Source organism: Gobius niger (assembly GCF_951799975.1).
Source record: "Gobius niger genome assembly, chromosome: 1".
NCBI lineage: Eukaryota > Metazoa > Chordata > Actinopteri > Gobiiformes > Gobiidae > Gobius > Gobius niger.
In genome coordinates, this window is record NC_136852.1 from 60598658 (window position 1) to 60613713 (window position 15056).

The 15056-nt window shown below is 40.6% G+C and overlaps 1 protein-coding gene across 1 annotated transcript; it reads left to right on the forward strand.

The window, feature by feature from the left end:
* Nucleotides 1-384: 384 nt before the first annotated feature.
* ndufs4 (NADH:ubiquinone oxidoreductase subunit S4) lies at nt 385-12514 on the forward strand. Its single transcript, XM_079566608.1, has 5 exons — nt 385-531; nt 1644-1722; nt 10397-10569; nt 10689-10762; nt 12142-12514. Exons 1-5 carry the CDS (start codon nt 449-451, stop codon nt 12243-12245), a joined length of 513 nt encoding a protein of 170 aa, XP_079422734.1. The 5' UTR covers nt 385-448; the 3' UTR covers nt 12246-12514.
* The last annotated feature ends 2542 nt before the right edge of the window (nt 12515-15056 follow it).

Consider the following 15056-nt stretch of genomic DNA (forward strand, 5'->3'; position numbering starts at 1 on the left):
TAGGCTATTCTACATGTTAGACAATATCAGGAAACTAAACGTTTGAGTCTGCTAAACGTAGCCAATAAGTGATTGAAGGTCTATAGAGTCTAGCTTATTTATCCAGAAACCATCACTATAAATTAAGAATAAAGCTACAAGAAACAAGCACAAATCTATATGAATTAATGAGCATGAAGAGTAGACTTATGAACCATGGAAGTGTATGTTTTCATGGGTTTCATTTTATTTTACAAGCACTGTTGCTACCTCTTTGACATAAACCTGACATCTGACCCGCATAACGGTCTGATCTGTCTGGGCATGTCCTACTAAATGTGTGACACGCTTTGCCTTTTTAACTTCTGGCAACAACTTTATACAGTCATTTCCTGCCAACTCTTTCCGGCATCCCAGCCGACCGCGTTTGTCCCATTCTGCTTTCCGTACGTTGCAATTGACAACAAACATGGCGTCTTCAATGTCACTTCTAGGTTTGGGACGTTTATCTTTGACAAGTGCAGCTTCGAAATGGTTTCTACAGCCTCTCAGGTAAACGTGTTATCATGCTTTAATTATTCCCAGGGAAATAGTCAGCCTAGATCCAACAGCGCGGTGGTGCAGATATCACAGAGGCTGTTGTAAAACGTAGCATAGCAAAGGGCTAGCATATCAGGGCAACAAACATAGCCTAGCATGTCGCAAGTCTTATATAAATAATATCTTTTATAAAGCAGTATTCCCTACCACGTGATACTAACTACCTGACCTGTCTGATGAATAGCTAAAACTGGACCTTAGAAGTTCTTAAACGAGTTTAATGGGATAACACAATTAAACATTCACATAATTATCATGGTGTCCTGTGCTGCACGACATCCTTAATAAGTGGCGAGACGATAACTTTATTAGATAAAACGCGTCTCATCGGAAACATTTGTTATCCTCTAGAGTGGCTTCTAAAACATAATTCATATTGGCATTCAAGGAACTTCGCCTTATTTTGTTTTATTTATGTCTTAGGCGCCCTGTCACTGTGCACCATCACACGGAGTATGAAAAGAACCCATCACGAGCGTGCACATTTACTTTAGCAAATGGATTTGAATGGATTTGTTTGATATCAAACAGTTTGATCATTGATATTGACATTGAAAATCCTATGCTCCCCAAATCGAAGATAATTTATAACATTGAACTAAACAATGTTAGAAATTAAAATGATGAATAAAAGCATTGGGTGACTTTGTTTATTTATTGTTAATCAGATAGATTTTGGTATGTCCAAGTTGTTTCTGAATAAAAAGAAAATGTGCTAATACATGTCAAATCACAGTAGAAAATATCTTGCAGACTAACTGGGTTGCAATAATTTGCACTTGCATTGCCCTTTCTTGGCTGGGCCAATTTGTGTGTGGCGACATGATCACAAAGAGCTACACAGTGCTCGCCAGACATTTGACCAGAGCCAGCATTAAGCTGGTCCCGCTATTAGGATGAGAAAGTCTGCCAGAGATTCACCAAACAGAAGTAATAGGTAGCGGGGATTCCCTTCTTGTCCCTCCTCTGCACTCTGTGCCTCCTCCAAGACGTGCGGTGGAAGCACATCGGTTGTTTGTGTCATTTCTGTTTCACCATTCATGTTTTTGTCCCATGGTTTTCAGGTCTACAAGCACATCAACATCAAGGCTGGCAGAGAAATCAGGACAGGACACGCAACTTATTACGGTTGATGAGAAACTGGTAAGTTTCCCCTTGTGGTCAACGTGACACAGCTTAGTTGTTATTGGGTCGACTGTGTTCTGATTCGACATTCCTGTTTTGAACATTTCCAAGAATGGTTGGGAGCTTTTGTGTTGCACCAAAATTGTCTATTTTCTTTTCTTTTTGTGTCATAGCTTTCATTGAATACACACAAGCCTTTCCATCTACATTAAGGCTTAAAAGTTGATCATGTTTTTATGAATTCATTTCAGGAACTCACAGGAACTCCCCAAATTTGCTAATGGGCTCAATTGCAAAATGTAGTGGTAACTACGGTTGGTATGGCTCGGTTTATGAATATAATTTATGGGCAAATCCACATGAAACAAAAACTGTCACAAAGTTCAATATTTTCTATTTGCACCAATGATCTATGGTCCAATTCATTTCCAAAAATGGTGAGAAATTTTCAAAGACATATGCGTGATGTTGCACCCTGGCAAGTCCAGAATGATTTTGGCACCACGCCCTAATTCGTTGCTCGAGCCAAACTCTAACGGACGTGTGAACTCAGATTCATTTATTTGCCGTCACGTGTCGGCCAAAAACACGATGACAGTTGGTGAGTTTCGTAATTTATAACCCTGTTCAAATATCAGTGCAGAACCACTAATAACACCACAACAACAACAGCAGACGTCTGCTCTTCGCTGATTGGTACTCCGCTTCCCGTTGGCTCGAGCTTGCTCCGCTTTAGAAATGTAGTTGATGCCATGGTCACCAGACTCAATAGCTGGCACAGCGGGCAAGTGATAAGTGGGTTGAAAAGACCTATTCCCTCACAAGTATTGATTGTATAAAACTTCTGTTGATTCTCTGTTCAGAGATTTCCCTCAAAAACATACACGTTTCTCCCATAGAGTAACATTGGCACTTCCATGCATCTGAGATTAGGTTCATGAAGACATTGGTTATGTACTGTATCTCGAGTGAAAAAAGTGAGCAAATGAGTAAGAAGTAATAAGGACTAAAACTATGAATAAATGTACAGATTTTGTCTACAAGTAATTAAAGGGCAAAGGAGTAAAGCTTCTAATTTGGCTGTTTCTATGGAATTAAAACCATATACAAACTATTACGGACTAGTTTTATTCCTTTGGAAAATAAGTTCTTCAATGGAGACAATGCCATTGTTTTGAAACATTTAATTTCTTTGCAAAAGAACCGCATAAGCCTGGATGTTGCAAGTTGGAAGACAACTGTGTGTAGCAATTGTATTAATGTTATGAATTTTATTGATATGAAATCCAGTTTGCAGGCTGCGTGTAGAGCATACTTGCAGACAAAATCTTTGGCTGGGCAGTTCTTCTGTCTCTATCCTCTCAGTAGGGACACTGAGAGAAACGACAGAAAGGAAAAATGGGCCTCTAGAAATGAGGAGGGGGTATAAAAAGGAGCTTGCATAGAAAAAAACTAGAGACTCCCCCAGCTTCACCAAACGGACAGTGGCCACTTCAGTATTGTGGGCTACAGAGGTTCCTTTGTGGCCTGCTGTGGCTGGCGATGGCGGAAAGTGCTCTAATGTTGGCCCAGACAGGCTGAAAAGAGGCCCTCAGCTGTTACAGTACAGTGTGCCGCATCTCACTGAAGAGGTCGATGCCAGGGCTTTCCCTCTGGGGCATTCAGCGTTTGTTAGCACGCTAGTATTCAGCCGCCGTTCAATGAGCGTGAATTGCTTTCTGGTCAGACCAATCAAACGTGTTGTGATCCTCGTAGGGGTAACATGGGGTTTCCACGCGGCCATTTAGGTTCGTTCACATTTTATGCCACGGGAACTGACAATGCTTTTAAAAATGATTACGCATAATTAGGTATTTGTTATATTTTTTATATTTCTATGTTTTATTTAATTAGGAGTTTTTGGGTTAAGAAAAACAAGCTTATTTTTAGAGCCATACTTCAAAAATGCTTCACAGAAAAAAATCCAAATAAAAGCTGCATTTTAGATGGAGTAGCCCTATTGGCAGATCTCTATTGAGATCTCTATCTATAGAGAATTCTCTATTGCATAGTTGTGAATAGTTTTTATTAAAGTTCGACCCATATAACGGGCCGATATTTGGGGATTATACAATATTGGCTATCGGCGATAAAAGCCGATATATAGGAGGTGAGAAACATTAAAATGAAAATTGGTTAGCTTCAAGTTTGTTAAATGGTCTCAACTTTATATAGCGCTTTTCCACCTACATTAGGCACTCAAAGCGCTTTACAGCACTTTGAGTGCTGTTCATACTCCAATGTACGCAGACACTGTGGGTGAAGTGTCTTGCCCAAGGACACAACGACAGTGTGCACCTTCAGGAGGTGGGATTCGAACCCCCGACCTTCCGATCATGAGACAACCCACTCTACCATCTGCGCCACTGTCACCCACTTGTTAAACCCAAGTTTCACTAAACCTCCGTCAATATGCATGCATGTCATTTTGAAGTGCAGAATCTGGAGAATTTAATCGCTGAGATAGTATTAACCTCCACTAATGTATTTTTGATCGCCGCACAAAATGCCACGGCTAGTAACAATATGCTAATGCTAACGACAACTAATCAAAGCTGGGACAGAAACTATGGTTGGATCACCTAAAGTAATAAAATAAAATCGGCCAGTGCTGGAGCGGCCAAGTAAAAAAATAGTCAAAAATATCGGCCGAGCATATCAGCATCGGCCAAATAACATCCCAAAATATCGGCATCGGCCTTAGAAAAACCCATATTGGTCGGCCTCTAGTTCTTAGTATTGAAATTGTTCTTTCAAATCCTTTTCTTCAGTGACATGAAATTAGACAATGCTTTTAATTTACTGAGTCCATTACTCATCCGTTACTTGTCCCTGTCAATAACCTCATTAAAATGTGTTTATTGAATTGAATGCCTTTCTGTTTATATCCATAAAGAATGAGCTGTGGGAGTGAGGCCCATAAGCCCAAGGCGACCTTCTTTTGTTGTTAATTACTGTTACATTAAGCATGCTGAGCAGCTCCCAGGATTTGGACCGGCCACCACTGATGCAGATCCACAAATGTCTAGGCTTCCCCATGTACCGCTTAACCCCTCATTACTGAGACAACTGCCGGGACCTCTACTTAGGAGCAATTTTTTCTAACGTACTGTATGTCTGAGTTGAGACCCAAAGCACGGCACATAAAGACAACACCATCACGTTACTGCTCCAGTTATAGAGTTCTCCAAAGGCACTAGACTTTTATGAGACAGCAGTGGTCAGTTACTGTGGCGAGAGGAGCTGCCAGAACTCATGAACATGTATTCTACGGCGATGGCTCTGGCCAGGTTGTTTGTTCGTTCAAAGGCTTCGGTTTCTAATGAATTTGAAGTCAGACATCTGTTGGCAGGGAGCAGCACATCTGGATCAAATATGTGGCATTTTTCGTAAATGAGGTGGTGATTTTCAAGGTATGTTGGTGGTTTTTAAAGCTGGAAATTAGTGACAAATTAAAAGAGCTTCAAACTGTAAATGAGGATTGTCACAAAGAATGCTATGTCACAAAATCAATGCAGTGTTTAAAGGTTGGGTTGTGTTTTTTTTAGAGAGAGGTGATTGGTAGAACACATTTTGGGATTAGTGCATTATTAAGTTAAAGTACAAAGTTCAGTCGGAGTGACCAGACATTTACCTAGACAACCCAAAACTCAATTAGTGTTGTATTTTAGCACAGACTCGGATGGATACTATAGGTTATCTCACAGTAATGACAGTGAAAGACTGCTATCCCAACTGCGTGGGTATATTTAGCACATGCTGCTAATGTCTGGAAGTCTGCAGTGCATATTCTCTAAGCCTGTCTAGCCTCAGTCAGGAGGACTGACCTACAGTGGAACAGGGCACAGCCTGCAGCCCACCCCCTCTTGCACACACCACATAAGTGTGTGTTTTGTCTGCGCGCCCTCTTGTGTGGCGCTTTTATCAGAATCTCCAGCCCAGATTGGTAATAGAGGGATGGTGGTCAGTGAAGGGTGGACAGGGGCTTTTATTAGGTATCATCCACTAAACAGTATTTCATTCAGTAACACAGAGACTCTAAGAGCCCTCCTCAGCCCTGTCAGCGCGAGCGACCAGGAAGTTTGGAGCTATGCTGTGATGTTTTAGATGGGATCATAAAGAATACTTTTGCATCTTCCATAGATTCTAATCAGTAATTTCCTACTCTGATTTTCAAACTGCAATAGTTATACAAAGGAATAGTTTAAAATGATGCATAATGATTGATACAAAACAATAAAATGTGTTTGAATTTACTTTACTTTCACACTTTACTGACATTGTTGACTTTGTGATACTAAAGTATATGAGTAATGTATTAAAGGCGATATGTCGAGATAACCTAGTAGTCCCTCACTGTTCATATTTTGACATAGTGTCATGTGCTTTGATCAAAGGTCGAGGGCGACTAGTGGATTTGAAGCCAGATGAATTGTAGCTCTTCTGTGTTGTGGTTCCAGGTTTACAAGGACAACAGCAGTAGATAAATGTAGTTGAGCCGTGATGATGCGTGGAATGGCATGTCTGATATCGACAAATGTGGGCACAGTCTTGACATGGGCTTGTCCCAGCAGCAAGTGAAATGTGAGATTGGAGATGACCCTCACGCCAGCTGCTCTGTGTTCCCTCGTATTCCACTGCTCCCGGCCGCACACAAGCGGGATAATATTTGTTTCTGAAAGAGACGTCCGCTATGTCCAATCAGTAATTGCTTTGCTTTTCCACTTCAAAGCTGTGCAAAGGTGGGAACCGGCCCAAGCTGCTGAGTGAGGCTCTTGGTCTGTGAGACGGTCGGCCGCTGAGAGGTTAAGGGTGATGTGTTTGGGTTTTCACCACATGCTGACTTAAAATGATTCAGCCCGCTTGACCCCCCGACCCTCTTGTGGCTGCCTTCCTGAGGTTTAGGCATCAACACGTGGACTATTACTTCATAATATTCATACAAATGGTTTTGTAATCAGAGTTGTCACTAAACAGCTGTAAGAGTTGATTTACTGTAATGAAAAACAAAACAAATAATAAAATCTTCATCTTTTATGAATTCATCAAATAAAGTGAAGTTTTTAACAGCCCTGAACTGCTAAAAAGTTATATTGATGCAAGTGACATTTACTCTTAAGTGCTGGATTGAAAAACGACCCACATTAAACTCTTTGATGACAAGACAGAACAGTTTTTACATCCAGCGCCCACTTGGATCATTCCCGACACTGACAAGAAGTTCCCTATTTCTGGTTTGTTTAAGGTTTCACATAATCCCCTTCCTCTAAATGATCACAAAGGGAGTATTGAGTAATGTTGTGATGTGCCGAGGCCATTTAACTCTTAAGCGCATGGGCAGTAAAGTATTCAAGGAAAAGTTATGTCTTCATTTAGCCCCTGTTTGAATCTGTGCTGCTCCAACTGTCAGACAATGTTTTCATCAGTGGCTGTGACTGTGTTGCTTTGCACGGTCATATACTTCAATACCTTTCCACGCTGCACTCTCCAAATGCAGGCTAAATTACTTATCTGCCTGCAATTCCTGTTTCGCAAACTCAAGTGTCTGTGCATTGTGACCGGATCTGGAAACAGTATTAGAAAGACTATCGAGTGTATTTTATGCCGCGGTGCAGGTAGAATTGGTTTTATATTCCACTATATAAACTGTGGAAAATGATCTGCAGGAAACGCCAACAAATCATCCAGACTGACTGTATGTGTGAAGTGATCTGAGGTCAGAGCAGAGCAGTGGACAAAGATGTCTGTCTATGCGACCATGTTGAACGTGTTTCTTAAAATAGTCCAGTATTTAGTGAAAAGTCCCAACAGAATAAAGGATCAAAAGATACAATAGACCTCATTTAACCCATAGACAATACTTGGACTAATGTTCACCCGAATAAACCTGAAGATGAGTGCGCTGGATTTCCCTCACTCTCTGTTGTGGAAAAGTTGTTTAAATGTGGGCTGCTGTGCTTGTCAAACTTCTTCATATCAGCTTTTGTTCTCTCGTGCCATACAGTATCATAGTTGGATGTGCTGTTGTTTACTCAGCCTCTGCCAGCGCAGGTCTCTGTTGGTGCATTGTGGTAGGCCCAGCGGCCCCACAGCGACAAGCCCCCATGCTCTTTATTTGGCTCATCGCCTGGAAGTGTCACAAATATGGACACGCTTTCACGTGACAGAGACTATACCAGCGCTTTGGGCCTTTCTTAAGCCAGCCTTTCTGTCTGCGTGGCCAGGTATTGTAGGCCCTGTGAAGGCCCTGTGAATAGTGTCAAACTTGATAGTTCTCATTTTGCTTCCTGTACGCAGCAGAAGAAAAGTGCCCACCGTGTGGGTTTTCCTTTTGTGATGGTCTGCTCTAGTCTTCCTGGGAACACAGCACATTCCAGTCACAATCGTCCTCTTTGTAAAGCTGGGCATTGTGGCTCAGTCTGTTATGCTGATAACCCTCCTAGCTTTCAGTGTAATGCATGCAAGTATCATCGAAGTCTAGACTCTACTTTTGCAAACAATGGCAGATAATGAGCAGAGTGTTTTCAGTGATCTGGCAGAGCTTTTGTTTTGACACATCCTTCCCTCATTCACGAAGGACTTTTTGTGCTCATCCATGCCTAAAATGTGATTTAAGGTCTGCTACATCTGGACAAATTATTGCACAAGTTCACCATACATGGGCCTCATGTGTCAGTTATGCTTTATGTAACGTACATACGCGTAACCATCGTCTGGCCTTCTACTCCCAGGGGCATCATTTCTTGCGCACCTCAGAAAGGGACTTTCAGAAGCACGAACAGCTTAACATTTCAACTGCAAATTAGATTTACCTCCACTGTTGTTTTTGCAACTTTTTCATGCTAGATGACTTAACATCAATGTGTTACTCATATATGTACTTTTTTACTTTGCCCCTGCCAACTGCTTCAAAGCTTTCCCACTTCAGTTTTTGTTGTAGTTCTTTTGGACTTAAAAGGCTGAACACATGAGGATTTACCTACAGCACATGAGGGAGTTCGGCTTGTTATTGTGTGATCGGTGCCCACTTTTCTTCTGACGCCGTTTTCTTCTCTGACAAGAAGGAATTGTTAAGGTTAAGTAGATGGGGCATCCGGAAATAATTACCTAGCACTGGGGAAGTTTTTCTCCCCCCTTTATGTTCTGTTTTGTCCTCTTTTCCTTTTATTTGAACAATCTTTTGTTTGCACAGATCTTATTTTTGATTAAATTGAGTGTGGTGTGTTTTAGAAGTGGAAGCTGTAATTGACTAGTCTGAAATACCATTGCAAGCTCCGGCCAAAGAAAAAGCAAGCATTTATCTGGAGTTCACGCAAAGAGACCCCTTTTCTACAAATCAACTGGAGGATGATAAACAATGATGAACATTTTATTCTTTGAAGTTGTAATGGCCATTGAAATGTGTTAGATTCTTGTACTGAAAGCAGAGTGCCCTGAATGGCCTCAGTCCTGGGTGGCTGTAGCTTGTTGTAGCTTGTTGTGGCCTGCTTGGGCCTCGATCAATTCAAAGGTTGCATAGATGTGTATTAAAAACAAAAGCAATGGTTTTAAAAATGTCATTACAATATTTATTCCATCTATGCAAAGTATTTGTGTGACCATGCTTCACACCAAAGCAAACTATGCTGAATGAAAGCACCATCGCCAGGGATAAGGATCTATTTTAAATCGTTATTTTCACACCAGCAGCCACAAAGAAACAATTGATGTTGATGTCCAGTTTCGTATTATGCTACAGTTAAATGAACAGCATAAACTCCGGCGTACAAAGATGTATAGTTCAATCAACAATACGAGACAAAAATCCAGAAGATTAATGTGCAGTTATTCTGTTGTGCTGGCGAAACTTACTGATTCCCGGCTTGGCACCCCACGAAACACATTTGCCTCACATTCATTGCTTTTTTTCACCTTTTTATTGTTGGTTTCTCCACTTCTGATAGTACCACTCTCACTCTGGTCTTTAGTGCTTGATGCAAGTACTAAATAAATGTTAAGATTGAAGATAATGATCTTTTTATACCTAAATACTTTCAGACAGACTTTGTCAGCCTTTAACACCTCCATGCTAACTCTGGATGACCCTTTCTTGACAGTACCGCTTGTTTTCTTTGGAAACAGGGAAAAAGATGAGTTATCTTGTCTTGCCTTTACAAGAAGCATGGCTGCATAAAAAAACACAATACACATTAAATATGACATGCAGGTCCTGTTCAACACTGCTATTCATCTTCGAGTGTTGGTTCTAAAGGCATTAAAACTGTCATAAATGTCGGCGTTCATCCTAAAATAATGGAGTTCAGTGCTCTCCAAGTGGAGCAGTTTTAGTACCGTAAAACAAATGATCGTCTCGTTCACGTTCACTGAAACGGTGGACATTTTTTGTCTGTGGATCAAAGGTCGTCGATTCCTCACAGATAGAAGGTCCCGGGTTCGATTCCCACCTGGACCGGGCCTTTCTGTGTGGAGTTTGCATGTGTCTGCGTTGGTTTCCTCTACCGCTAAAACATGTACAATAGGTCAGGATGAATGAGAGTTTGTACATGCATCCATGTATCCATGTATGTTTATTAACATGTTCTGTCCCGACCAAATAAACAAATAAATAAGTTTGCATTAAGGATAGTAATAATATAGTTATTGTTTTTTGCAGGATATTACAACGCTCACTGGTGTGCCGGAAGAACACATCAAAACACGCAAGGTGCACATCTTTGTTCCAGCTAAGAGTGCAATGCAGTCAGGAATTAACAGCACCAAGAAGTGGAAAATGGACTTCGACACAAGAGAGCGCTGGGAGAATCCACTCATGGGCTGGTCCTCAACGTAAGCAGTGATAATCTGATATTGCTAATGATACAACATTGGTATTAGTATTATGTGGTTATGGTGCGGGAAAGTGTATTTTTTCAGCTCTTCATATAAAATATTTTTTTTCCCTACAGAGCGGATCCTCTTTCCAACATGGTGCTGAGTTTCTCGTCCAAGGACGACGCCATTGCATTTGCAGAGAAAAATGGTAATATAGAAAAAGAAATTGCCACATCCATCCAGCTCTAGCAATGATCTTATTTTTTGACCAATATAATGTACAGTAGTTGGACTACATGTGTCAGGGACACCAGATTTCCCACAGTGAGACTGCGGCATATGCGAGATGTGTTCATGAACTGGGATCAACTTTATTATAGAAGAGATGAGTAGAGGAAAAGAGAAGCATGGCTTTGAGAAACACGTGTAAGAAGGAGACTAAAGCTCCATGTGGCACTAACCCAAACCTGATGAAAACAAAAACATTGAGCAATGACAACACTGTGAAGCAAACTTTCCAACAAGTGCACAACAGAGCGGGAGTTTAAACAAAAAGTTCAGTCTGGCAGTAGAGAGTAATTAAGCACTATTGTGACTCACAGCTGAGTATGTAATAAAGCACTAACGTAATAAAGCTTGTGTACTTGTGTTCACTGTCTTAAAGATGTGAATACAGGTGACACACTGAACAGATGTCTTATCAAGGATCCATTGGAAACAGAACACAGTAAAAACTCCTATAATACTAGCAGCATGAAACACTATAAAAATCAAAGCCCATTTGGAGCTGAGGTGAGGTTTTGTATTAATATTTATCTTAGTGACATTTTCTGGGCCTTTAACAAAATGGTAATAAACAACTTTGACATGTTGCAGATTTAAGGTTAAGGTGCTTTATTTGTCATTATACCACAACTGTACAACGAAATTTGTCCTTTGCATTTGACCCATCCTTTGACGCCGCTGGGACGACCCATAAGGAGCAGTGGGCAGCCGCACATGTCATATCACATCAAAATGATATGTATTCATATACCACAATGCTCATTATTATTTATCTATCTATTGAGCAGTTTTTGACAATAATATTTTGATTTTATTTTGATTGCTGAGTTTCAGCCCTCAACCCAGAATGAGTTTCCTGCCCGTGCTTAGTTAAAGTTAAACGTTAAATGTCTTAAGTCTTCTAAATGTAAAAGAGTGCCATTGTTATTAATCTGCTTTTGGCTAGTTGTCTTCCATGCAGTGTAAGCTATTTATTAGGGTCGGCAGGAGACACTCATAATTAACAAATCCTTGTCGTAGCAACAATATGAGAAGTTGGACTTAAAATGAAAAGTAATCAAATGTTCTGCTACATACCAAGTTCACTGGGGCTCAGACCTAGACCATCTGGGAAAGTTTGTTGAAAGTGAGCAAAGGAAAGCGGTGTTCTCTGTTTATTGCACCACCAAAGCGATTAGCGCAGATCTGACTCCGCACAGCCTGTTGATGTCTACACCTCATTGTGGTTGGCCTGCAGCCAAAATGAATATACATGACGTCCTCTTCCCCATCACTTACTCTGATGTTGTTTTGCTTTTCCAGGTTGGAGCTATGAAGTAACAGAGAAGAGGAGCTCGAAGCCTCGAGTGAAATCCTATGGGGCAAACTTCTCATGGGACAAGAGAACACGGAGGTCTGCTAAATGAAGAGAGCCATCTGTTCCTTTGCCTGCTGTGTTTGTCCCGTCACAAACCTGTACAATCCTGTCAATAAACGCATAATTCTCAAGATGTAAACCATGGACTCATTATCACGTCTCTTCTTCAAACAGTCACCTCATTACTGACTACCTAACATGCTTCACTCCATTAGTGAAATGTTTGTGCTCTCCATCAACTTTTAGAGCCAAAAACTGTCTTATTTTGCTCACATTCTGGTACCTCAATATCTATGTGGTGTAGAGCTGAAATTATAATTCGACTATTAGCAACTTTTATATAGCAACATCAGCACCACCACTAATGTAATTTTTATTGCAATAAAGTGAAATGACTAAGCAGGGAAAAAGCTGGAAAGTACCTTTAGTTTGCCAAGTCTTTTTTTCAGCATAAAGTTAAAAAAAAAACACAGGCACACGAGTGACAGGTTTCAATTAGAGAGTTTATAAAAATGCAGTGTTTACTGATGACATAATCACCATAGTAGTTTCCAATAAAAAAGAAAAACAAACACTTCTCAAATGCACTTTAAACGTGTTATTATTCTTGGCTTTAAGGCCACTCAAAAGTAAAATACTGTATGTCTTTAGCATTTGCTATTGAAAATAGCCATAATGCATATTGCGCATTGGAGTAGCCTAATGTTCTAAGTGGGTTAAGCTGGCTGACCATGTCAATGCGCTTTTACACTTGTGCTCAGTAAACATCGGAGTAATAAACTGCGTGACTGCACTGACAGTCACACACCAATTATAGCGGCCTAATTGCTATAGGTCTTTGTCAATTAACGCACTGCATTGCGAATCCTTCACAGGCTTGCGCTTGCTATTTACTGCGGCACATCAAAAGCACTGATCTGATATGAGTGTAATGGTCCATCAGGACATGAATGACAGCATGTGTTGCGTTTTGCTTTGAAATGGCCTCGAAGAAATACAAAGAGGAAAATGCTTTTGGCACAACTTTGTATCAGAAAAAGTTGAAAGCATTCCACTTGCGCAGGCCCATAACAGCACAAATGTGAACTTTACTACAGCAGCGTAGTGGCAACACATCACGGGCCAGTCCGTGCTCAGCTGCTTGGCTGCTATTAAACACTATTCAAGTGCACACTTATGGCAAAATCACAAACAACATGTCATGAATAATCAACAGCACTTGTAAAAAAAAAAAAAAATCTTGTGAAAGAGTTCTCATACTTGATAAACCTAAATTAACATGTATTTTTTTGTTGGTAAATTGTTTGTATGGGGCAATAATATTGTGGAATAATTGTCTCTATTTTTGACATTTGCAAAGTTGTTTAGGCATCAGTTACTCTTTAAGTTTGTAAAACATTATAGCTTGTGTAATGGTGTGCATCATACTGCATCCTGCACCTGCTCAGTATAATTAGGCTGCAGTATTTTACTGATCTCAGAGAAAACAAAAGTGCCATTATTATTTATTATTCAACGTAATAATTGGCCGAAGCAGCTGTGACTATGATGATTGACACAAGACAATATCAGCTATTATTTTGATCATCAGAGATCTTTCATAGGCCTATTATAATACTGTACAGTAGGGTCAAAGGTAACGGTGACCTGCTGTGAGGTTTACAGATTTGTATCAGAGAAGGTAGTCACGATGATATGTTTTATTAACAAGATTAACATCTGTCTTGTATTATTCAACACCACCCTGTGACAGATTAATAATGGAACTAGAACCACTTAGCTGTCATTAAAGTGTTTTTCACCTGTGCAGGGCCTTCACATGTGGAAAGTGCAGCGCCTACAGCTCTGATCGACTGACTCCACTTTGACTCCAGCTGGCACACAAACTCAAATGAAAACCTGAGTCCAGTGCCAAGGCATTACTTGTTAATAAAGTGTCTCTAAAAAACACACAAACACACCCTCACTCACGCAACAGCGCTGTGGCCCACAGCTTCCTGATGCTCATCAAACGGCGCTCCCTCTGTAAAGTTTTTTGATTGGGACAGAGGCACGATGCGGCCTGTCTACACCTGCGTGCTTTAACACTATACTTGCACACTGTCCTGAAGACTTATGATGTGTGTGTTGTCTGAAGAAAAAGTGACAAAAATGTGACAAAAACACAACAAAAGAGCAACAAATGTGATGACAACACAGAGGAAAAAGATCCATTTAAGTCAGTTTTGTAGAGCTTAGTTTTCGAATGTTACCCTGGTCTATAGGCTGCAAGATCTTGGTTAAAGTGGGGGTTAAGAGGTTAAAGCGTAATAAAGAAAGTCCATGCACTACTTGGTTCTGCTGTTCTGTTTCCACTCTAAAGACTAAACGAAGGAAACATAAAGTAACACAACTGTATATGCTGTGATTATTAGAGGTTTTAGTGTCTGCAGAGCCTCCACATCCAGTCCAGCCATGGCACAGTATGCAGCTGCGGCTTGCATCTGTACTGGGTCCTACAATATAGTATCTGATAGGTTTTGATTCAGGTACTTGTCGATACCGATACCTGAAAAATCTGTGCTATAGGCATGATGTCAAATGGCAGTATTGTCGGAACAACCTCAGACATAGGGCTTGCAAACCAAAATAGAAGCTAAAATTTGATATTTTATGAGCTACAAGCAATATTCATCCAAATGCACAAAAAGTTCACAAGGCATCGAAGAAAAAGTGGGATGGGGTAGAGGCCTAAAAATCTATGCAGTACATCCAAAACAGCGACAGGTGGTCACCCTACCTGGAATTAGATAAATAACATGGATGTGGCAGTTGTGATTTGCGACCATGTGCACCTTCCCATGAATGGCAGCAGAAAGTA

Coding starts and splice junctions, on each gene's coding strand:
- ndufs4 (XM_079566608.1), top strand. CDS start 449: ATGGCGTCTTCAATGTCACTTCTAGGTTTGGGACGTTTATCTTTGACA. Junction 532..1,643: donor TGGTTTCTACAGCCTCTCAG/GTAAACGTGTTA, acceptor CATGGTTTTCAG/GTCTACAAGCACATCAACAT. Junction 10,763..12,141: donor TGCATTTGCAGAGAAAAATG/GTAATATAGAAA, acceptor TTGCTTTTCCAG/GTTGGAGCTATGAAGTAACA.